The sequence below is a fragment of the Hakea prostrata genome, chromosome 1 (genome assembly GCF_041222555.1).
Source record: "Hakea prostrata isolate BN-2017 chromosome 1, UWA_Hpros_2, whole genome shotgun sequence".
Taxonomy (NCBI): Eukaryota; Viridiplantae; Streptophyta; class Magnoliopsida; order Proteales; family Proteaceae; genus Hakea; species Hakea prostrata.
This window is the reverse complement of record NC_142600.1, coordinates 74,070,397-74,094,727: the sequence shown is the minus strand read 5'-3', so window position 1 is coordinate 74,094,727 and position 24,331 is coordinate 74,070,397. Positions and strand designations below refer to the sequence as shown.

Sequence of the window (24,331 nt, the reverse complement as noted above, 5' to 3'; positions counted from 1 at the left end):
GTTACTCACCAACATTCATGTGCAGATTTCGATGAACTAGAATGAGAAAAGTGGAGTGTAGGAGTGTTGTGGGAATGAAATATTCAAGAAATCCTTAAAGGAACAGCCCTCAAAGGATAACTAGTGGAAAATTAACTACAAGCAATTTGGAAAGTAACACAATCAACAAAATTCAAACAAATCCAAATCCAACAGCTCTAGTGTGGTGAGTGCATGATGGAACAACTGTTACAGGGAAAATAGATCCAAATCTATCCCCCTCTTTATTCTCTATGTTGGCAAAATTTTACCTATAACCCCCAAAGTTTCGATGATAGCAGAACCTTGCTTAAGGTGACCAAGCTGCTTACCACTTGGACCAACCGTTGGTTATATATTTTCACCAGCAGGTTAATGAGATTAACTTTAGGTAACACACAAGTAACGCTAAATTTCCCAATTCAGAAATGCCAGACAACTCACGAAACTCCGGGACCGTCGAATACATCCCAATGAACGAAACTCAGTATGTTGTTACCAAAAAAACAAGAGAAGAAATAAGAAAGAAGCGGAACTCAGTATAGCTGCAGCTGCCATTCTTACGTTTACAAGCACCGATTTCGAGCTTTAGAAAACGGACGGGAAATGGAAGAAAGCGCAGGCGTTTCTTCTGTGAATATGGAGACCCCGGTCGCAGAGCCCGGACGTGATCAGTCAGAATCTTCTCCTCAAAACTGTTTTGAAGCTCAGGAAGATCGCTGTGAATCGAATGCATCCCTTGATCGAATGGGGATTGTGAAAGCTGTCGAAGTTATTGAGAGGGACTCGATGGCCATTGCTGAAACCTTCACCGCCCTTTTCTCTTCTCTCCGTCTGACTCTGTCGGAGGTCAGTCATTTCGTTCTAGCCGAACTGGTGCCTCGCGTTAGGTGAATTAATTACGAGTCCGGTTACGCAATAGTTTAATCAGAATTGTTGAGTTTAGGTTAAATGATCCAGAGAAACTCATTCTTTGTATCTTTCTAATTCAATATCGAGAATTTAGTGAGAGATTTATAATTCTCGAGGCAGTGAACCAGACGTATTGGTAGATATTTGGAACATTGATTGATTAAAAAATTAGAAAGAGTTGGACTCTACAGAAATGGAGGGAGATTCACTCGATAAGTCTCGAGCTTTATCAGCTCCTATATGTCTCATCCGTGCGAAAGCTTACGAGTCATGATATATGCACGAAATTCTCGTGCTGAAACTATGAATTCTTTCACATAGCTATTCTTATTGACTTGGTTCTGTAGTGATTTCGGTGTAAATTTGTAGGCTACGAGCAGTTCAGTTGATCACATGCATTGCTTCAGTGATGCTGCAGGTCGCTTGCAAGAATCTGGTAAAGAAATTTACTTGAATTATAGCAATCTCTACACTTGTTACTTGGATTCTTAATGATTGTAAGCACTATATTTCATGCCGCCAATTTTTGTAATGATGCCTAAGTTTAGACATTGTTACTGTGCATGCTGAAAATGAGAGGGATCACAGAGAATGTTGCCCATAGAATTATAGGTTGGACGATTGAGTGAGAGGAGCTTTGGAGTGATATAATTGATGTGCTTCATTGAAAACAAACTGTATTAGGCAAGGAGATGAGTACTAATCCTTTGTAGTTATTGTTGCAGTAAGATCCATAATGTATGTCTTCTGAGTGTAAACTCACAAGTATTAGAGAACCCGGTCTGGATGAGGATGAACTCTCCAATGTTCAGGTCATATCGTTTGCAATAAATACTCCTCTGGGTTGGGAGAAATGAAATTTTGATCAAGTGCCTGTATTTACGAGGCTTTTCTTTTAAGGGGGTTGAGATGGTAGACTAATAGATCACACAATGTCTCCTGTTGTATCAGTAGAGGTCCTTGAATCTGATACCTGGTTGTTCAGTATTATCAAAGAACTCACTACCTTGATTCAAGTAGGTTCTTGTTCTGGTTGAGGCTGACCTAAGCAGGTCAGTGTATGGTTTTATAACTGCGTTGAGTTAGGCAAGAAATGCAGGCTGTGTGACCTGCCAAGGTTTCTGATGATTGGGTTTGACTGGTTAAATTGGAACAGTGCTAGTCTGGGCTGTAAGGTTTGGCAAGGCAGATCAGTGTGATGTGGTGGATTGCATTGGCAATGTACAAGAATCCTGTTTTGACCTTGATGGTGCCACATGTCATGATCTTTATCCACTTACTATGCCTACTCCACTTCTATTACTTTTATCACCCCTATACCAAAGCTGAAAGCCACCCAATTCCTTAACTTTTATATCCTTTTTCCTAGTCACTTGAATACAAATTACATTAGTCCTCCTGCTGTTAGCATTTATCAATTGTGGAATTAGAGTTACAAGAACCACATTCTAAGATGCTAATCTAAATCTATGCTTTTAGACTAACCTTTACTTGTACTCATCCACAATGCGAGAACCTTTGTCCTACTTGTCATCACATCTTGCGCTGAATCGGCATGTTGCTTACTAGGGATGCCCTTACCTTTGGTCACTTTTCACCACACCTAGGTCATAGTCTTGCTTGATTTTCACTGCAATTGGGTCATATTGTAGTGTGTTGCTTATTCTTGTGGCAAACACCCTAGCATAACGGACTTTTCCATCTGCCAGCTAAAAAAACACAAACACACACACACACACATCAATGTACTTTTATACTGCTACTTGGAGATACTTATTGACAAAAAGGCTAACGTCATCTGATTACCTTATGCAAAGAGTTTACATTTCATACTGTTTTAGCTTATCTTGGGATTGGTTTATCTTATGTCTCTGTGTTTATTGGTTTCTCTTTGCCTTCAAATTTGGATAACTTCTCTCATGTAGTTTTGATATTTCCATTAATCACAATATGCAAGAGGGCAACTTATGGTTGATGTCACCAATCATTAAAAATTGCAACACTCTTGCTCGATGGAAATTTAGGGGGAGTTACAAAATAGTTGACTTGGTGAGGTGCATTTTAAATTGAAAACATGAACATGCCAATCATTGTTCTCCTAGTCTTGAAATTGTATTTTTAATCCTCCATATTATTATAATTTTGCACAATTAGTAGATCTTGCTTATAAAAACTGATGTCTGGTTGAAATAGATGTGCTGTTGGCGCTACTAGGTGACTGTGTATGCTGGTCTGCTTAAGGTATCAGTATTGGTTAGTTAAGGAAAGTTTGGCTGTACAGTGGGTGTGATGTAGATAGCAATCTTGAGTAAAATGGATGTGAACACTGAGACAAAAGATTAATCAGAACCCACATTCAAATGAATAAAAAAATGTAACTTGATTGGGATGATTGTCATCTATGACAAATTGACAATGATGATAACTTCATTGTTCAAGACCAGAGCTATACCTGTTCAACAGTTCTGTTCAAGTGCAGAATGATGTAATAGGAACCAGTGGGTAGGACATAGGAGCACTTTGATTCCAGTAGAGGTTTTAAACGGTGAAGAAATGTGGAGAACAACTTGGATTGAAGTTGAGAGAAAAGTATTTGAAGGCACAGGGAATATCAAATGAAATCTAATGGTGGATGAACTGGATTCGTGTTACTTTCAGGTTAGGTGGATATTTGATGAAGTTGGCTAAGTGCCTGATGTGTGGTGCTCTGTCCTATCATACACGCAAGTTCTGTAATTTCAAAATTGGTGAATAATAGTTCTGATGCTGCAGTAGCATTAGAATGGTTGAACCGATACAACCAGGTTAGAACTGGCCCTACCTGGGTTTTATACCCACAGCATTTTGTAGGGGTTTATTAGATACTTGAGGATGTGCTTGTAATTGCATTCTCTCTTGGTAGGGACTTAGTTATATATAGCTTCCCTCCACTTCTGTTCCTTGTCTGTTCCTTTCTTTTCTTGCATGATAGTTCTTTCTCCCCCCACTCTAACCCCCCCCCCCCCCCAAAAAAAAAAAAAAAAAAATAGAAGAAGTTAAAAATGTGAGATTGCTCAATTATTTTGTGACTTTCCTGATCTTCATTTTTCCTTATTCAGTGCTTGATGCCGCTTCTAAGGGGAACCGCTACATCAATTCATGTCTCAGGTACTCTATGCAAAATATTAATAATAATGACAATACTTTATTTTATGTTCAGAAGCAGGACTAGAATGTTTGCTTTATGGTTTTCATTAGCGTAATCGAGAACAACTGTTTGAATTCAGAATTAGTAGACTCGATGCATAATGCTAATTTCAGGTTGGCAGTAAAGTAGAGTTAGATAGCAGTACACTTGTATAATTTAAAGCTAGTCAAGCATGAGATTCAAATATGCATGCACATAACTAGTGTTGCCTTCAGCTAAGCTTCAGTTCATCTCCTTTATTACTATGATGTATTACTTACAAGCCTTTATTATATTGATATAAATTTAGGTTGAGAGACATTAATTTACATGGTCACTTTTAGTTAATTATTTTAGTTTTTGGTCAATAATTTTTCGTATAGTGAATGCACAGCCATTTATGTGGATTTATCAGATACTCCACTTATCATGGAGCAATTTTCAATTACTAATTAAAACAAATACTGAAGCAGAAGAAAAAGTTTAATATTTCAACCTTTGAATTGTACTTTTTTTCTTCCACTGCTCCAACCCATTTCTCTGCTGCAGGTTAAATGAGGAAATGAGGGGCATGGAAAATCTTGCTATGCAGTTGTATCCTTTAATTACTGTGGATATTTATTTATCTTATGATTTGGTAGTGTTTCAATCCACTTACGTGATTTTTCAGATAGCTTAGTGTTGCTTTTTCTCTTGACTCTAAGCTATGTTAGGGCCTGTTTGGTTACATGAGTCTGAAGATTTCAAATATCTATAGATTTCAAATCTATAAATTTCAAATCTATGGAGTTATAATTCATAAATTAACTGTTTGGTTAATTTGAATCTATGGAATGAAATCTGTGGATTCATTTGTGATTTTTGTGAATGTGTAAATGTTTAGCGCTTTTATAGTAGAGAGATTTCACCCCATACCCATAAATCTACAAATTCACGTTCTTAGTGTAAAAAGATGAATCTCTAGATTTCATGAATCCAGAGATTTTCACAACCAAACGGGTATAAATCTCGCATTCATGAATCCAGAGAATTCCAATCTTTGGATTCATGTAACCAAACAGGCCCTTAAATCATTTAAAAGAGACTGGGAAAAGGGTAACTTTCAGTGTATAATGAATCCCCCCCCCTAGCTTAATTGTGTCATCATGGGGTTGTTCTCTTTCTTTGTTTCCTGAGCACATGCTTAGAAAGGTCCTGCGGAGAAATGTTGATGCTATGGACTCAGCTGTGAACAAACTCGTCCGTCTGCAATGATTTTGGACCCCTCTGCCATGTTGGAACCAAATCAAGTATGTCTGAGAGGCATTTTCCTTTGTAGAAAGCTCTTTCCATAATCACCAAAGTTCACTCTGGTCTTTGTTGTTGAAAATTTGTATTTCATTTGCGGTTTCGGAGTTCCATTTTTGCAGTAGTTGCTTCTGTTTTTATTTTTGTTAGGGAATGTACCTTCACTAGGTGAAAACCTTATGTTAGCTTAATTGCAAGTGATTGGATGATCATGCGATCATCGATTTGATTTGATTTATTTATAAATTGTAATAACTTTTTTTTATTTTTATTTCTATTTTGTCAATTATTTAAAAACATTTAACTCAGTTTCATCCCAACAAAATGATGCGGTGCTGTCAACTTTCTTTGGTTTATCTATATTTTTTAAACTCATCTCTTCCTTTTTCAGTTGACCTTCTAAAGTTTCACCTCTGGTAATCTAGATTGGGTAGTTGGTGCCATCAAAATAATTTGGACGTCAAATTACAACTCAGTGGAACAGTGCTTTGGCTTTTCACTTGGTCATTCAAATTTGATAAAAGGGTAAAGGTTGGGCACATTGGTGGTGTACCTGGTGTTGATGCAAAATTCTGCTCAATCGCTCGAACGAGTGATCCTGCAAGAATGTGTTTGATTGTGTTGGTTGAGTAACGTTTCTTACGAACAGGTCAGCAAGAAGCAAGATTTAGAGAACAGGAAGCCCAACACAATTTTTTATGCCAGAGAGAATAACTCAAGGATACTTACCTCAAGTTAGGATGGCCATAGTATTTATACATCTTGGAGTGCGTTATGTCTGGTTATCTTGTGACAAGGAGTTTGAGTAGGACTCTATAATTACCCTTGTTCTCTTTGAATCATGTATGGACTCTAAAGTATGTTATCCATAGTTGTTTGAGTTTGTTCTGGATTTTACAATTGATTTAGATTAGATACCATAGTCCCGGAGCACTAGATGAGATACATTACCTTTAGGGTTCTTTAGTCGCTCTTTGTGAGGTCCGACCACTTATTTGGTCAGGTTGGTGTTTCTTTGTTCGGTTTGGTTGGGTTCATTGAGAACTGACCATAATTGACTACATCACTTAGCATGAGCTTGTTTATCTCCATGTCCAATGGAAATGACATCTCCCCATGTCATCTTTTTCATTGGGCATTATAATTACTAATAGGAAAGTAAGTGGCATGCTAAATGCAAGTAGCAAGAGGTGATCTTTTCTAGTAAAATGTCAACACCCCTAAAAGGATAAGAATTTGAATTTCCTTGGAATAGGGCCTTTGTTCTATATATATAAGTTCGATTAATTGAGAAGCATATACGGTTGATGTGCTCAGCCTTTTAAACAGTTTGTAATTATATTATTAAATAAGGGAGTTGTGCTAAATGCAGCAATTGATATATTTTCCGATTGATTGAGGGTTGAAGTAAACATAAAGTAGTAGATGGTTGGTATGACATTAATAATGATATGGGAAAATAATACATCTTCCTGGTAGTAGGTTATAGTGAATGGTAGAAGTTTGGATTTTTTCTCTCCAGGGGTAGAGGGTTGTGCTTCCCCTTCATACCTTTTTATCTTATATTTAGGAGATGATCTACCTCTAATAAGCACTAATAAAGTAAAATATACGCAAATCTTCCTAAGAATGTGGAGGGGTGTAAGAGTACAACCCTATGCCAAGTGTAGAAAAATCATAACTCAGCAAAGAAAGATATAAATAAAATATTCATATGATTAATATTAATAATACTCGTTTTTTTCCCATTTTATCCCCAAAAAAAAAAAAAAAAAAGAAAGGAAAAACCGTTTTCTAGTGCTGTCTTACTTGGGTTGTATTACTGTATTACAGTAAAAAAAATGGAACAAAAATTTTAACTTTTTTTTTTTGAAGCGTTAATAGTCCTTGTATATAACATCAAATTCATCTTATAGGAATGTTGGTTGCTATAAAATGTTCTCCATTAGGAACTGATTATTTTCCTCACAACCAAACGGTGTCTTGAGCGTTTGACTTGTTTTCCTTGGTCCGAGAAGTTTTGGCCGGAGTGACAGCCTGAACCAGAAAAGCCGCAGTTCGAAAAATGAAAAATTTCAGAAACCTCATGTTCTTCGGAATTCCTGCTGGTTTGCTAGTTTGATCACAAATTGGTTCGTTTAGGTTCTTCGGTGACGGTTCAATTTTCTAAATATATGGCATCCCTTCTTTCAGTTTCTCTGCTTCTGGCATGTCTGTGTGCGTCTCTCTGGTGCTGTCAAGCCGGAAGGTGATAACTTGTTTCGTCTTCCATATTCGATTTACATAGCCGCTTTATCTTAAATTGCAATTTTTTTTTTTCCTTTCCCGATGGAATTATCAGTTTGATGTGCATATGGTTGAATTCTCGTTGTTCTTGTTAGAATGACATAAATTGATGCTTGGACAAAGTTTCTATTTGAGTATTTGGGTAGTTTAGAACGATAGAGAAGTTTTTTTTTCTTCCCCTTCTTTCCTTATTCATCAGGGTTTCGCCGGATAAATTTTCCTTTGTGGAAAGGGTTATTTTCAGCTCAGGCAAATGGTTTGTCACCTTCACCCATGCAGACTAAAGTAATTACAGATAGCTTGTTAGCTAATTCCGAATGGAGGCTTTTATTTGGTACTGTTGGAATACCATGAAATGCAGATTTTATTTGTGTTTCTATACTTGGCCTTTTCCTTTTGTTTGTTTTTTGTATTGTCATTATCATCATTGCAGTTTTTGAAAATTTTTTGAGTTGGTTTCAAAATTGCTATTAGATGGTGAAAGTTATTGAACTAGGGTGGTTACAAACTGGGGCCAGTGTGATTCAGCGCACTGCAAAATCAGACCTTCAACGGGAAAAAGAAAGAAACTAGATGAACTATTGCGAAACCTGAAAGTGCTAAGGAATATTTAGTGTGTGTGGTTACACGCCCGCTGTAAAACGTTCTGTTGGCATGGGTAATCAACCCCAAAGAAGATTAGAATTTAGTTATTAACTGGGTTGTTGGAATTTGCCTAAAGTGCATGGAAATGAGTCCAATTTAGTTTGCGAGGGAAGACTTTAATGTCCAAACTCACGTAATCCTGTGTAAAGTCTATATTATTTTGATGATCTGGAAGATAATTTTTCAATTGGAATGGTGTAAAGTGTCATTTCCTTTAGCTTGGTTATCTTAATGGGAATATTTTTCTTCAGCCAGTTATTTTTAATTGAGCCTAGTTTCCATGTTTAATTTAAATTTTGATTTCCTATCAGCACAATACTGATATAATGGAAAAGTTGGCTATTATTTTGTTATTTATTCATTAAATAAAAATTAGTGTTCAGAGAGAAGTAAAAAGAATGGGTTGAATTAAACTGCTAGAATATTTGATTTATGGGTTCCATTAGGTGTTTAGGTTTATATTGGCCACCTGATGCAGTACCAATAGACCAGTTCAGTTGGTTGGTCCAACCCCCCAAAGAACTGGTCCAATGGGGTTTGGTCCAACAAGAGTTGGTTTTTGAGTTTCAATTTTTACCTTTTCATTGTTTTAGCTTTCCTATGTAGGAGTGAGTTAAATTTTGGTTTGAACTTTCCTAATATTAGCCTTTTAATTGTTTTAGCTTTCCATGTAGGCGTTATATTTCAACTAGGATTTGTTTTGTTTTTTGGGGCTTTTTTTTTTCCTTTTCCCAGTGGAGACTTCAATGAATTGAGAGATAAGTTGAGTGTGAGTTGAGAATCAAATTGTGAGATTTCTTTCTCCTATCTCTACTTTTCCTTCTTCTTCTTCTTCTCATTCTTCTACTTTCCTTTCCTTGAAAGCCCACCATAGCAGGCCTGCAATACCACCTTAAATGCAATATGATAATTTGCCCCACCTAGAAATTTCAAAATTCATCTTTGATTTAATAGGATTCCACATTTGATAACGTTCTCCATTGACTGCTGTTTTGATGCAGTTACAGGAAAGAGTTGAGAACTAAGCAGCTGGGACAAGATGCCATCATACAATTGGGCCGTCCTATGCAATTCACCCGAATTGACCCATCACGTGTTATACAACTCTCTTCGCAACCAAGGTCAGGTACTTTATTGTCCAGTCACATGCATTTTCCCAAATGAGGTGTGATATTGTTTCAGTATGCATCTGATTGAACTAGAACTGTCAATCTCTTGATGTAGGATGCTTTTGTTCTCATTGACAGAAGCAGTTAGATTTTGAAATTGTTGCTATAGAATTATGAAGAGACAAGGAACTTATAGCTTATCTTATGATGTGTGTTCCCTTTTGTTTAACATCTCACGCCATCTTTTCTTTTCTTTCTTGAATAGGGTTTTCTTATATGGAGGTTTTCTCACTGATGAGGAGTGTGACCATCTTATCTATTTGGTAAGTTATCAGTTTGTAAATTCAAACAGCAGTGTGTTACAGCAATGTTCAGCCATGTGTAGATTGAGCTTGATGTTAGGTGTAAGCTCTTCCTTGAGATCTGACATTAACCACATGCCCACGTCAGGGACATGTTTTTCCAATGCCTCAAATTTTTTTTTTTCCTCTGAGGGTTGGTTTTTTTTTTTTGGGGGGGGGGAGGGGGGGGACCCTTTTATCTTCTTTTTTCCCTTCTTCCAATCAACACGTTGCTAGTTGATGTATACACTATGTTATTCTTCCCTAGCAGTTTGAGCTTTTAGCTGACAGTAGTTAACATGGTACCAAAGTAGATAGATTGTGTTTATGACACTGGGAAAGTGCACTGGAAGTCCCCACATGTGTCATGTGATCTTAGCCATGTGGAATGGTCTTCACTTGCACACATGGAGGAGTGTTGATGTATGCATCAATGCTGTTTCTCCCTAACAGTTCAAGGTTTTAGTTGAAATGATAGCTCACATATCTGCACAAGGTATGCTGGCATTCTTGGCACTTAAGGCTGTTTTTATTTATCTCATAAAATTGTCAGGGGGCCCTCTAATGGCATTACATATTTGTGGCAGCTATGTGCCATACAAGTAAGAGAATTTAGAAGCTTCCAAGAAAGAAACAAACTGAAAACTAAAACTTAAGGAAAATACCAATTTCTGAGAACAAAAAGAAGAGAATAATTGTTTGAATCTCTATGCCTGGACAAAATTGACCCTTCTAAAAGGTCCTCACATGATCTGGTCTGGCCCGACAAATCTTCTTTTATTGTTCACACCAAGGAAAATAACAGTTTGTAACACCATTCATGCAAACAGGTTTTTGGTTTCTTTTCATTCGCGTTTTGTCCTACACCAGCAACTATATAAATCCTATAATATATATATTTTATATATTTTTTTGGCTTTTGACTTTCTTCACTATTGGTACTTAATTGTTCATAGCTTCCTCTATTCCATTATCACTGTCCACTTTTAAAGACATCAAGCCTTTAGGAGTAAGTTTAATGCCTCTTAAGTCTTACCCATATAATTCCAATATGAGATTTTTCTCCTGCTTATTTTTCTAATGTTGAATACGGCATTAAATTAAACACTTTTAATTCTTTTTCATGCTTTAGTGTAATGCAAAAATGATCCAGGACAAGGGGAAAATAAATAAATAAAAAGAGAAAAAAGAGAGAAGAAAATAGGTGAAAAAACTGTTGTTATGGGTTGGTGGGAGTACTAGAGGTGTATGTTCTTGATGTTTAGGTGTTGAACCTGGAATTTGGGAACACAGCCTGCATTAAGTTATTGTGCTATCCTGGTCCTTTGTTTTATGTTTTGGGTGCTATATTTGTCTAGGCAAATGAGAAGCTGGGAAGGTCTTCAGCGAAAGATAGTGATTCATGGGAAGCTGTAATGAGCAGTCTAAATTCAAGTTCTAGGATGGCCACCAATATTAATCAAGTGAGTTTCCATGTTTCTATTTCTTTTGTATGGTTGCTTATTTTTGTACTCAACAAGTTGATATTTGTTGGATGGCACCTTTATTTCGACACTATAGTACAGTATCACAGTATGTGTTTGATAATGATAAAATTGAAAGGACATCAAGATAGCGAACATAAATCTTTCAGTCCTAATAGATACGAATTTGTTTTCCAAATGTGATTTGTGGATACACGAATGCTCTATGTTTGTCTCGTAAGTTGATGCATGATCCTTATGTTACTATTTGATTGGCAGTTTGCCACAGACCAAACTTATTTAGGCATGCTGAGCTACTATCTTCTGGTGTAAGTTGAGCTTTTTGTGGAACTTAAGGTTCATTAATCCTCATGACAAGGTTAGCACTGAAGTTCATGGAAGGGCTATGCTTCTATATGAGTATGGTCCATCATTTGAAGAAGAGACAAAACTTGATCCACAAACGGAATGGAGGAAAAGCATCGTGGTCCTGATTTACAAAAATAAAGGGGATATTAAAGCTGTAATAACTATAGAGGCATAGAATTGATGAGTCATAGTATAAAATTATAGGAGAGGATAATTGAAACTCATTTTAGATAGGAAACCACTATCACATAGAACCTATTTGGTTTTATGCCATGAAGATCTACAAAGGAATCTATTTATCTTATTAGGAGACTTAGGCATGGTTTGTTTGCAAAGGTGGGGTGGGAAAAATAAACATGTGGGACCTATATGTATGGGGTGGGAGAACAGGAAAGGAAATGAAAGGATTTTATGGGAAAATTTCAAATGTGGATCCTACTTTTGTTGTTTTCCATACTTTTCCACAAACCCCACCTATTTAGTGAGACTTTGAAAAGGGATGGAGTGGGAAAGTTAGCATGCCATGTTAGCAAACAAGCTTGGTTTCCTTAAATTAAGGAAGATTGTTTGCCAATCTTCCCACCTAAGGGTGTCAATTGGTACGATTTTGGCAATTAACTGTGGTTTTGGTACGGTACTGACTTTGAATACCGAAAATCAGAACCGTACTGTACCAAATTTACATGGTACGGTACAGTTTTGGTATTTGCAAAAATGGTATGGTCTGGTTTTGTTATTAAAGTGGCATGGGAAAACGGTTTAAACACGGTATATAGTGCAGTATAATTTTGGTACCAAAGAACCCATTCTATTTTTGTTATTGGTTTATTAAGATCCTATGCTCTAAAGGAAAGTCCTTATTGTCCAAAGTGGCAATATATGTGCTTATAACCGCAGGATCATGAAAGATAAATTCAATGCTTTTTACCTGTATGATCAAATATCTGATCAAGCATCAATCAAAATTTTCCTTTTCCAACTACAGAATCTATACAACTCAACCCTGCCTCAACAAAACGGATAATTTATACAACTATACAGATTTACAAATCAATAAGTATCTAATGGGAAATCTTCAAGATCACAAAGAGACTAAGGACCTTCAGCAGAATGAGGATCAACTGCCATTATCTTCCATTATCTTCTGGACTTCCACCACTCCATGATTGCACTAAGAAGAGTATAATTCTGAATAAGATTTTTATTGGGTAAAGGTAAATTAGAAGTTCTTTTCTCAAATCAGCAAATTAGAAGTTGGTTTTTCCCCAACTACTTTTGGGGGACTTTTTTTTCCCCTTTTCGCAAAATGTGGTTTTGGTTTTGCGTAAAGGTAAATTAGAAGTTCTCTTCTCAAATCAGCAAATTAGAATTTCGTGAAAGATCTATTTACAATGTCATCTCTAACATTCACTTACCTTTTTCTGGTCTTGCTAAACCTTCAAGCTTGTTGGCAGTGGAATTATGGAGATCCTCCCTCGACCAATCTGGAAAAATCACTAGGCTCATGAAAAGGCAGATAGCACAGCTGATAATAATTGTGGAGAATAGCCTGTATGTCATTTATTATCAGTGTAAGATGGATCTTCATATGATCTGATTCCCACTCCGTGAACCAAACAAGCCACACTTGGGATTCTCCCCCCCCGGACTTAGGAAACAAATGGTGCCTTATGGAAAGGTATGGATAGTGGGCTCTTGTCTTACTGGAGAAGTTATGATGAGCCCTGGAGGTTAACCAAGCACTAGTGAATGTTAATATGTGAACATAGTTTAGGATATGTATGATGATTTAGGGACAAGTGTAAGAATGGTGGGGGACCAATATAGTGAATTCTCAATTACAATTGGGTTACATCAAGGATCAACTTTAAGCCCTCATTTATTTGCACTTGCCATGGATGATTCAATCAAGGGCATTCATGATGAGGTTTCTTCGTGTATGCTTTTTGCTGAAGATATTGTTTTGTTAGATGAGGCACAAGCAAGGATTAGACGTTAAAGCTACGGACTTCAACTTGGGGATCAAAAGGTTTTGAACTAAATAGAACGAAGATAGAATATCTAGTGTGTAAGTTTGGTTATGCTCTGACAAATAATGTGGTGGTGAAACTTGATGAGTAGGAGAATCTGCAAAGTGATTATTTTAGATACCTTGGTCAGTCATAAATAAAGAAGGTGATATAGAGGATGTTGTTGCCCAGAGAACTAAAACAAGATGGTTCAAGTGGAGAGGTGCTTCCAGCTTTTTGTGTGATCATTGTATTCCTTTAAAACTTAAAATAAAATTTTGTACCGTTGTAGTACAACTAGCTGTGATATGTGGTGCAAAGTGTTGTTGGCTTGTTAAGAAGCATCATATAGATAAACTAAGTATAAAAGAAATGAGGAATTTGAGATGGATTAGAGGGATAACTAGGAAGAATAAAGTAAGGAATGATCATGTTGAGCAGGTTTAGAAGTAGCTCAAATTAATGATAAGCTATAAGTTAGTCGATTGAGGTGGCATGGCCATGTTTAGTGGAGGCGTTTCCATATAGAGTGAACTAAAAGAGCTAGGGCAGACCTGAAATAACTTTAGGAGATTGGTGAGAAAATATATACATGCTTAGGACTTATCCAATATGGCCTCAAATAAAGCTAATTGAAAGGCAAGTATCGATGTAGCCGACCCCATATAGTTGGAATACAGCTTCTTGCTGTTCTTGTTGCTGTTGTTGTTGATCCACAAATGGAATGGCATACCTACTATCTAGTGCATCAGGTTTTGGCAATGATGGGGTCTAGGGATCTTCCTTGCTTCTTGAAGAAGCTTTTTCTCCATTTGGATCTACAACCACTACGTCACAGTGGAGCAACTTTATTGTTGCACTGGGGCTTGTCATTGATTCTTAGGTTGTGAATCTATACTTTTTTATTTTCTGGTCAAGTAAACATTATTTACATGGTGGAGTATGTCACAAACAATGGATGGAAGGTCTGCACTTGTTATGAGTGGGTCCACTTTTTCATTAACTTATTAGAATGAAGATTTTTGAAAGCTAGATCGTGCTTGTCTAGAGAATTGTTGAAGTACAAGTCACCAGTTGGATTATCTAGTGCTAGTAGTTCTTTTGGATCTTATACTAATGTTTTTCATTTTCTTGTCCTTCAACTCAGAGGGCCCCAAGTGTGTAAGTGTTCCTTAACCTTTCATCTAAAAACATGGAGCAAATTTTGGTCGAAATCTAAGTGTCGGCCCAGCAAAAAATTGAAAATTTTAGGTTTCAACCGAAATTTTGGTGAAAACCTAGTACTTTTTTTGAAATTTCGACCATAGATTTTGGGCCTTATATGACCTCCATTTCATCTGATTTCTTGCCTTCTACCTATTTGAAGCATAATAAACACAACGGAACTAGTATTTTGCCCCAAAAAGGCCACTTAAAAGTTATTATTCAAGTATACTAACAAATTATTGGTTCCGACAAGTACAAATTGTGTTGCATACATGCATAGAAGTATCAACATACATGAATTGTTTGATAGAATGGTTATATATACAACAAGTCAACAAAATATAATGACTAACTAGATCAAGTGATGGTGTCTCACATGTATTAAGTTCAAGCCCATATATCATGTATACATATGTATTTTAAAATTTAGAAAATAGTTTTTAAGATTAAACAAATTAAAAAAATAGTTGCAATAATCAAAATATAAGTTTAACAACATACAATCATAGATCAATAGTCCTAGACTAAGCCTAAATTAATTTCAAAGCAATACAAGATCATTTAAAGGTTGAAGAAAACTAAAATGAAAAAATGGAAGTTTGAAACTGTTGGGTATGGCTCATGCGTCACATTTTGTTACCGACAAGTTTCCTTTGTAGTTTGGGCTTAGGCCCATGAATAGCTGTTGTGGGTTAAAAGGTATTTGAAGGCAAAAAAAAGGCAAAAGAGGTGTTTGAAGGCAAAGTAGTTGTGGAAATTAGGTGAAAATGGGATGAAAATTAACAAAAACTAATGAAAAACAAATTTTAGTGTCGAAACCTTCGAAATTTTGGTCGAAACTTGCGAAATGGTCGAAACTTCCAAAATTTCTGTCGAAACTTTGAACTTTAGGGAAATTCTTGGAGTTTCGTTTTCAAAATTTGCGGATATTTCAGTCAAAATTACCAAAATTTCAACCGAAATTTTTTCCATGATTAAAAGCTCGAACTGTTAGGGAAGGGAATTGTAAATGTAGACATAAATACTCCCCTACAAATCAGGCCAAATCACATGCTCCTTGCATGTGGCCAGCCACATGTTGCTTCCACATGGCCAAGATCATATGGAACCTATGGAGAAGAAATGTTGGGAAATAAACCTTCCACTTCACTTCCTAGGGATCGAGCATATGACTTCTTTGCATTTATTAGGAATCTGTATCAAACAGGAGAAATACTAATAGGATTTAATTATTGGAATAAAAAGAACAACCACAATGATAGATAACACTTTGTTTTGATGGTGCTAGTCACCCCTACAGTGTACAGTGCTGCCCTCAGGCAAAGGCTGCCCAAACCTCATATAAAATAACCGATAGACCTTTCTTCACATCTCCCCCCCCCCCTTTCTTTTTATAACCCACCAACCAATAGTTGGCTATGATATTTCCCCTCTCTTTCCTCCATGCCGTATCCTCCCAGGTCCTATAACACCCATATTTCCACTTTCTTGCAAAGCTTAAGACCAATTGAAGTGTTGCCTTACAATTAACACCACCAAAGGCCCAACACTTGTATATTAAGCATTTTCTCTGCATAAATAGTGTTCCAGTAGCCTTGGCATGAGCTTATGCATAGTGCATGCCTTGTCCTCCTTCTTCTGACATTTCATGATAAGAAGTCTTGAGTTTTCCATGTACATTGTCATCGGTGTTAACCATTGGTTCCCTTTGGTTTTTCTTTTCCCTCTCTCTCTTTCAGAAAAAAGTTGGCTTGCAGTGGAGATAGAAAGAGTAAACTTCTATGTAGGATCACTGGACATGATTTTCATGAGCTTATGCATAATTCAAGGAAGTTCCTTACTTGTCATTCTTCTTCTGACACTATCTTGTGATAAGAAGCCTGAGTTTTCCATGTACATTGTCATAGATGTTGACGTTATAGTATCGGTTCCTTTGGTTTCTCTTTCCCCCCTCTTTCTACCAGAAAAAGTTGGCTTGCAGTGGAGGTAGAAAGAGTAAACTTCCATGTAGAGCTTGTGCATGGTTCAAGCGTGTTCCTTACTTGTCATTCTTCTTCTGACACTGTCTTGGGATAAGAAGCCTCGAGATTTCCGTGTACATTGTCATAGATGTTAATATTTGTAGTGTTGATTCATTTGGTTCCTCTTCTCCCCCTTTCTCTTCCAGAAAAAGCTGGCTTGGAGTGGAGGTAAAAGAGTAAACTTCTATGTAGGACCATTGGGCATGATTTTCCTTGTTCCTTTTTTTTTTTTCCATACATTTTATCATCCCTACTTCATGGATAAGTTGTAAAATGCTTTTAGGTGGTGGCGTAAGCACTTTTTTCACTCATTTATTATCCTTGCACGAATGGTAGGGCTTCATCCTTTTTACTTGAAATCAGTAAAATTTCTGCCCAAAAAAGAAGGGCAAATAGAGAGCAAATGCTCCTGGTTTGTAATTTTTGACTTGGCATTGAACTGACCACACATCCTAAGAGCATCCCATAACTGAAAGTTGTCGTGTAGAGATGTCATTTTTTCAGGCCAGCACCAACAGGCTGATAGAGACTGCCCAATAAAATGGAACTGAACTGGCAGAATCTAGTGGCCCAGCTTTGGTTTTATGAAATGTTATATATATTTTTTTGAGAGTTAGCAGTCATTCTAGGTCTAGTGATGAACCATTACACCAACCGATTAGTTGAACCGTCCAAGACCCAACTGATTAAAATGGACCATAGTGACTGATTCAGAGCAACTCTAAAGGCATATTACTGATCGACCAAAACCAAAACTGATTATGGCTCTACCAAACCAGTTGATAGGCGTGTCTTGATACTGTGCTCTACTTTTTATCTGTGTCTGCAAGGATGTAGCAAATAAATTTTATTTCGTTTCTATGAAGGATGATTCAGTTGCAAGGATAGAAGACAAGATTTCCACCTGGAGTTTTCTTCCCCTAGGTATAGAAATTCTTTGTTCAGAAGCTGGCTGTTATTTTATATTGTTGCATGTAGTTGGTCAGTACTTGATAATTTCCATTGCATCTTCAGAGACTGGCAACCCTCTCAAGGTTCTGCATTATGGTATTGAAGAGACCAAGCAGCCTGATGATGAGAATAATAATAAAAGCAGGTTGGCAGTGGATGAGCCTGTGATTGCAACAGTGGTGGTGTATTTGTCCAATGTTACTCGAGGTGGTGAGACTACATTCCCAAAATCAGAGGTAAGGGAAAGAAAAGAAGAAAAAAAGAACCCTTCCCAAATCTTAGGCATTTTATAATCATCAAACACATAGTATGCTTCTTCTTATTTCTCTTTTTTATTTTATTTTTTATTAATCTCTAATTACTGACAGAAGTAATCTCTATCTACCATAGTTCAAAGACAGTTATCCGAGGGACACAACATGGTCTAATTGTGCCAAGACCAGTTTCTCTGTGAGGCCTCTCAAAGGGAATGCATTGCTCATCTTCAATGTCCACCTGAACGCAACTCGTGATACAAGCAGCTCCTATGTTAGATGCCCAGTCCTGGAGGGGGAGCAGTGGCTTGCCACCAAAACTTTCTGCTTGAGACCTCCTGGAGCAAAGGATTCTTCATCTGAGTCTGATAGCAGTGATTGCACAGATGAAGAAGAGTTTTGTCCTCAATGGGCTGCAATGGGAGAATGCCAAAGGAATGCTGTGTACATGATTGGTTCTCCTGATTATTACGGCTCATGTCGGAAGAGTTGTAAGGTATGCTGACTAAATATGTTGGGACTTAAAATGTGCCACAGACCACAACATCCATTCTGGTGTTGATGGCCGAATTTTGATTGAATGACATTATTGATTCTTTAAAACTTGCAAATATAATGACATTGGACTCATTACTATACAAGAACATGATATTTTCAATGGTGTGTTCATGACTGGAGTGACCAGCTCTATAAAACTTAACTCTTAGTTACTTGATTACCAAATGAGCAGGCTCTAATTGGCCTGACAAGGCCGAGACCAAGCCATTGGCACTCCTTCAATACACAATACATAACATGAGCTATAGCCATAATACAAAATTTTGCCAGATTTTGATCATCTCGAGACAAAGCATACCTGCAAGACTAAATTAACTTCAATGAAATTTGGTATTTTGGTCAAAATCTCAGAGATGTGGGTTGAAATTTCAAGAATTATACATGAGGATTCAATAGTACATTACTAATCGAGAGTGAATACAACCACCTACTGAGATAACTATTTTTGCAATATATGATCATTTAAATGTGTTGATGTAGTCTATAGTAGGGTTTCTACGAATGTGAATTTATATTTCAAGAATGTTTAAATGTCTGAAAGTACATTCAGATTTGATCACATAGATCCAAACTAAGGATATGTGTTTATAGTCTCTAAAGTATAGTAGGTTGTCCAAAAAGAACCAAACCTACAAAATGCATAAAACCCTGCTGAAACCTAGCAGAATTTTTGCTAGGATTTGGCTTGATCTCGGTCATCTCAAGGTGGTCGAAGCCTCAAGACAAAAAGAAATCCTAACCTTTATTATTACATGATTTTATGTAAGATATTAGAGCAAATTGTACCGACATTCAAAAATGGAGGCATTTAAGCACTAATTCTTCACTTTATGTTTGAAAAACAGAAACACCCCAAAATCGGATTTTCATTGGACACGAGTCCAATTTGTCACTAAAACCATTAAATCACGTTTATTTTCTTTAAGTTTCAAAAATATCTTTATCAAAATATATATTAAAAAAATAATGATTTAACGATTTTCTGTGACAAGGACTAATGTGTCCAATGAAAATTCAATTTTAGAATCAATTTTAGAGTGTCCATGTTTTTCAAACATAAAGTAGGGTATCAATGCTTTAAGGACTTCCATTATGGAATGTCAGTGCAATTTGCTTAAAATATTAAGTTTTGAGAGATGATTTGCTCAACGTCCTCTTATATTTACTTTTCAAAAAAAAAAAGTACATCTTTGTCCTTGCTTACCAAATTTATTGAAAGAAAATGACAAAATTACCCTTTGCTTTCTTCTTCTTTCTCCCCAACTTAGCTCCAAGTTTCCAACTGCCCCATGCTCTACCCAAAAAAAGAAAGAAAAAAAAAAAAAAATTCACTCTTCGCCATAATTTCAATTACACTTTCTTTGATTTCTTTATAGAGTTTAGAGCTTGGCTCACCTCGGGCTTGGATCCTATGAATATAAATAATATATTCAGCTCTGATTCTATAGGCCCAAAGCTCAAAGCCCACGTTCTAACCAAAATAAAGAAAAGCTCAAAACCCACCACGCATCAATCAAGGCCCACAAAGGCCCATATTCCAAAAACGGTTGGAAAAACTCATTACAAATTCTATTCTATAAATTGTAATATAATTCAAGAATCTGCATGGCACAAATTATTTTTTTGGGTAGAAGTATGGCACAAATGATTAATACACCAAACACACACAAAGCATATATATATAATAATAGTAGGAGTAAACAAGCTCAGCCACCATGGGCAACACTTAAAAAGGAGACTATTTTAGGGTTTGAGGCTCTTAATTGTCTTTGTGGAGTATTGTTTTGCATATTTTAAATGATGATGGTAAGAAAAGCTTGTTTAACTTTATAGAAAGAATATAAGTATGCATGGAAAAGATTCATATAAGCTAAGCTAGATATTGCTGATTTGCTTCTGATAAGATTCATATAAGCTAAGCTAGATATATTGCTGATTTGCTTCTAATGCTCCAATCTCATTCAAGTCTAGTGACCCCATAAGTATAAAAGCAGATATGTTCCTTGTTTTCCTTTTTAAAAGATTGAATTGAAGTAGGAATGATGAAATGGTCCCAACTTTAACCTTTCACTAGTGGAAATGAAGTGAAATTTAACAAGTACCTACACCATGTGCCTCACAACCAATTATGGCTAATAAAAGCTGAAAGCTGAAGATATGGGTGTTCCTACCCAAAATAATGAAAGATTCATCTATTCTTTTCAAGGAAAAAGGTTCCCCTACAGTGCGACATTATTACAACTTTCCACATAAATTCTTTGGCTCTTTCTTGACTTCATTTCATTGTGCTTTCATGGTGGTGTTTAAATCCTCTATTTGTCGGGATAGAGATTTGGGCTCTCCCCTTGAATACCGATAAAATAAATCATATGTGAGATTTTCAGTGGGTCATTGTGTAGTAGAAAAGCGTGAGAGGAATATAGATCTTTATCCTATTAGGTAAAATATCATTAGAGTCTCTCCATAATGTTACTTGTGTTATGTAAAAGTTTCTTCATTTTAAGGCACCGATGAATTAAAATTAGATTGTTCTTGACTGATTTCAGTCTGAGATGAATCACAGCTTTACCTTATTATACAGACGAAACCTGCAATCGACCCTGATGATTAAATGTCATTATAGATAACCCGGATTTAATCATTAGGTCACACTCGAGAAATTTAACATTTGGGTTAAGATCTATTCCTTTTGGGAAGGGGGGGGGGGGGGGGAGGGAATCGCTTATGGTGTTTGTTAGGAAAATGATGGTTGCAAGGCTTTAGTGGTTATCTCACCAATGGAAGTAAGATGAGAATGAGATACAAAGATTTCATCTTGTTATTGTCATGAAAGGACAATTCTTGAAAGAAGCAATGATGGTCCAATAACCTATTCTTCTCAGTGGGGGACTTTATATCTTGTATCTTGTTTCATAAATAAATGAATGGACCTCATTCATATCTGTTATAGCTATTTTGGTATGCTTTCAAGTGGTCCTGTAAATCCTTTTTCTCTTGTTCTAGCATTCACTTAACTCATATGGTGAAGAAGGTAAGATTGTGCCTATGCCCACACCCTATTTTGTTTTTCTTTCTTTCCTTACTTGTATGTAATCACATCAAGGCTAGTTTAGTGTAGTTTTGTGTATCATGGTTAATATTTTTTGACCAAGTTGCTTTTGTCTTCATCATAAATATAATGGGTTAGACAAGAAATCTGCTTACACAACCATTTTCTAACTTCTTCCTATAAAGTGCTTTTAAAACTATACCCAAAGAGTTAGATTTTTAGTTACAATTTAATTCAGTGTTCCTATAAAGAAAAGAAAAAAAAAAAAAAAATTCAAGCAACAAAATTAATGAATGAATGACAACACAATGTAAGCAGTTTAGCGTTTCTGGTGAATTATTGAAGCTTGTTTTTAATATTCTTGAATTAAAAAATATAAATTGTTGAGGAAAAAGTCACAAACACAAGCTGACAAAGCGAGAATATATATCACATAATAATAATAAAATATAACTAACACGTCTGTCACTTTTCATTATTTGTTAGGGCTGTAATAGTGCTGGTTTGGGTCGCGCTTTTGCAATTTCAAGTCCAGTTTAGAGATTCTAATCTAAGTCTTATTCTCGTCTTGACTCTAATTTAGGGCAAATAATTATTGTCTCTAATCTTAAACCCTATAGGGCCAAGCCAAGCCCATCCTCGTCCTGATTGGCCATATTCTTGTTCTTGCTCCTAATTTATTGAGATCAAGTATCAAGCCCACAATCATGGCTTAAATCGAGTTAGAATCAGGGCCAAAAATTAGGGTTAGGGTTGGGACAAAAAATCAAGAACTGGTCAAGAAGAGCTATGCGGGTCAAAGAGTAATTTCAGGCCCACTCAATATTTTGGCCATGGCTCTCCCTCAGGGCCAAAATCTTGAGCGAGAGTCATGGCCAAAATCTTGAGCCCAAACATTATTAGGACTCAGCACAGGTCAGGGCTGTCAAGGCCAAACTTGCACCCCTATTATTTGTGTACTGTGAAATGGGTCTTTCTCCTTGGGTATAGGAGAGGGATATATGACATTTTTGAGATTCAACAACCACGAGTTTTTCTATCTTTATAATTGTAGTCATTGGATCTCAAAAATTCTACGTATTATCTTGCCAGAATCACACAAGAGATACCCACGTAACTGTAATTAAAAACTCATGCATTCCAGTCGAAGAAAATGAAGAAATTGAAGAAATTAGCCTCCACCACAATGAGTGAAGCTACCTTCGTTACTTGATTGTACCAATGAACTCCATTTTAGGAGACAAATAATTTTTCCTTCCCTCCCCCGTGCATAATGAGAATGAGAGATCCATCTCTTACTATGTACGTGACACTAACGTCTCCTGATTTTTTTCAGAGCTTTTGTTAATGGAATCCATTTCGTCTTCTTCCTTTCTCTAAATTCAAACACGTAACTTCAAACCCCCACTTATTGAATTGATGTGGATGTCCTATCATGCATGCTGTCCTCATGTATGCATATTTTATCATTTTCATCATAATAGCTTTGTAGAACTTTTCTTTTTTTTTTTTTTTTTTGAAATCAATAAAAAAAAAATTTATAAATAGGGATTGTTAGGGATAATGGATACACAACCACGAACAGAGAACACAAGGGATTTAATCGTGGTTTGGCAAAATCTTGCCTACGTCCACCAGAGAGAAAAAGAATTCTACTATTTCTAGGAAACTTCACGCTATTCTCACACCTATAAAGTATTACCCTTTGCCTCTCTGGCCCAATCCCTATTCCCGAATAGATTCCATCCCCTATAAGGATTGATTCCCCAATCTCTTACAAAGATTGATATCTATAGATTATCTCACATAGATTATTTATAGGAAAACCTAAAATCATAATCTCAATGTAATTACAGTTTTATCCTAATACTAGTAATTGACCCAAACCCTGTTTCAATTACAAATACAACCAAAATCATAATTACATGGATCCACAGAATACAAGACACCTAAACCCAATAGGAATAAGGGTGCCAATTAGATATCATACTAGTATTTAGTTTATTATCAAATACGTTTTTCCCATAGTAGTATAATATTGCAAACCAAACATTAGAGATAATCACATCATTACCATTCTATATTTATTCGATACTGTATCACTACGATAATGGTCATTTTTATCATCTCGTTCGTGTTGATATAATACCTATATTTATTCACTATGGTATGGTTTAGTGTTGGTTCGGATTTTGATAAGCAATACACACAATGAATTGACATCCTTATATGAATATAGATTTCGTTATAAATATTGTTATGTGCCTCTAATGCTCTACCATAATCTTTATTTATTTATTTATTTTTTTGGACAGAATTATATCGTTATCCTACTCCAATATATTAGTGCACTAGGCATGTGTTGTTATAATCAAAATCGAAAGTGAACTCGCATTAGACTAGAGTGCGGTGGAACCAAAAACCAAATAACTCAACGAAACATATCGAAAATGAAAAACTCTCAAAATGAACTAAACTGGGAATGTAAATATAATAGTTTGTAAACTTGGAGAGTTATATATATTAAAAATGAAAAAAAGAAAAAAAATATATACATGTATTTGCCCTAATTTTAATTATTCTTTATTTACTCATTCATGAGTCAACAAATTCTCTGGATTCATTCAATGTATGAATGAAGGTTTGGTTTGGTTTGGTTTGGTAATGGCAGCTGATAAGAAAGAAGG

The 24,331-nt window shown here is 36.1% G+C and overlaps 2 protein-coding genes across 2 annotated transcripts; both read left to right on the top strand.

Annotated features, from left to right (window-relative positions):
- The first annotated feature begins 432 nt into the window (after nt 1-432).
- On the top strand, nt 433-5,636 carry LOC149029989 (uncharacterized). Its single transcript, XM_089142309.1, has 5 exons — nt 433-867; nt 1,300-1,366; nt 4,029-4,077; nt 4,646-4,690; nt 5,284-5,636. Exons 1-5 carry the CDS (start codon nt 625-627, stop codon nt 5,348-5,350), a joined length of 471 nt encoding a protein of 156 aa, XP_088998435.1. The 5' UTR covers nt 433-624; the 3' UTR covers nt 5,351-5,636.
- A 1,725-nt stretch (nt 5,637-7,361) lies between these two features.
- Nucleotides 7,362-18,640, top strand: LOC149029988 (putative prolyl 4-hydroxylase 6). Its single transcript, XM_089142308.1, has 7 exons — nt 7,362-7,631; nt 9,316-9,435; nt 9,689-9,746; nt 11,123-11,227; nt 17,699-17,756; nt 17,847-18,019; nt 18,174-18,640. Exons 1-7 carry the CDS (start codon nt 7,558-7,560, stop codon nt 18,540-18,542), a joined length of 957 nt encoding a protein of 318 aa, XP_088998434.1. The 5' UTR covers nt 7,362-7,557; the 3' UTR covers nt 18,543-18,640.
- Nucleotides 18,641-24,331: the final 5,691 nt, after the last annotated feature.

Excerpts from the sequence above, each read along its gene's own strand:
- LOC149029988 (XM_089142308.1), top strand. The coding sequence starts at position 7,558 with ATGGCATCCCTTCTTTCAGTTTCTCTGCTTCTGGCATGTCTGTGTGCG. Across the intron at positions 9,436-9,688 it reads CAACTCTCTTCGCAACCAAG|GGTTTTCTTATATGGAGGTT; the intron begins GTCAGGTACTTT and ends TTTCTTGAATAG. Across the intron at positions 9,747-11,122 it reads GTGACCATCTTATCTATTTG|GCAAATGAGAAGCTGGGAAG; the intron begins GTAAGTTATCAG and ends ATATTTGTCTAG.
- LOC149029989 (XM_089142309.1), top strand. The coding sequence starts at position 625 with ATGGAAGAAAGCGCAGGCGTTTCTTCTGTGAATATGGAGACCCCGGTC. Across the intron at positions 868-1,299 it reads TCCGTCTGACTCTGTCGGAG|GCTACGAGCAGTTCAGTTGA; the intron begins GTCAGTCATTTC and ends GTAAATTTGTAG. Across the intron at positions 1,367-4,028 it reads AGGTCGCTTGCAAGAATCTG|TGCTTGATGCCGCTTCTAAG; the intron begins GTAAAGAAATTT and ends TTCCTTATTCAG.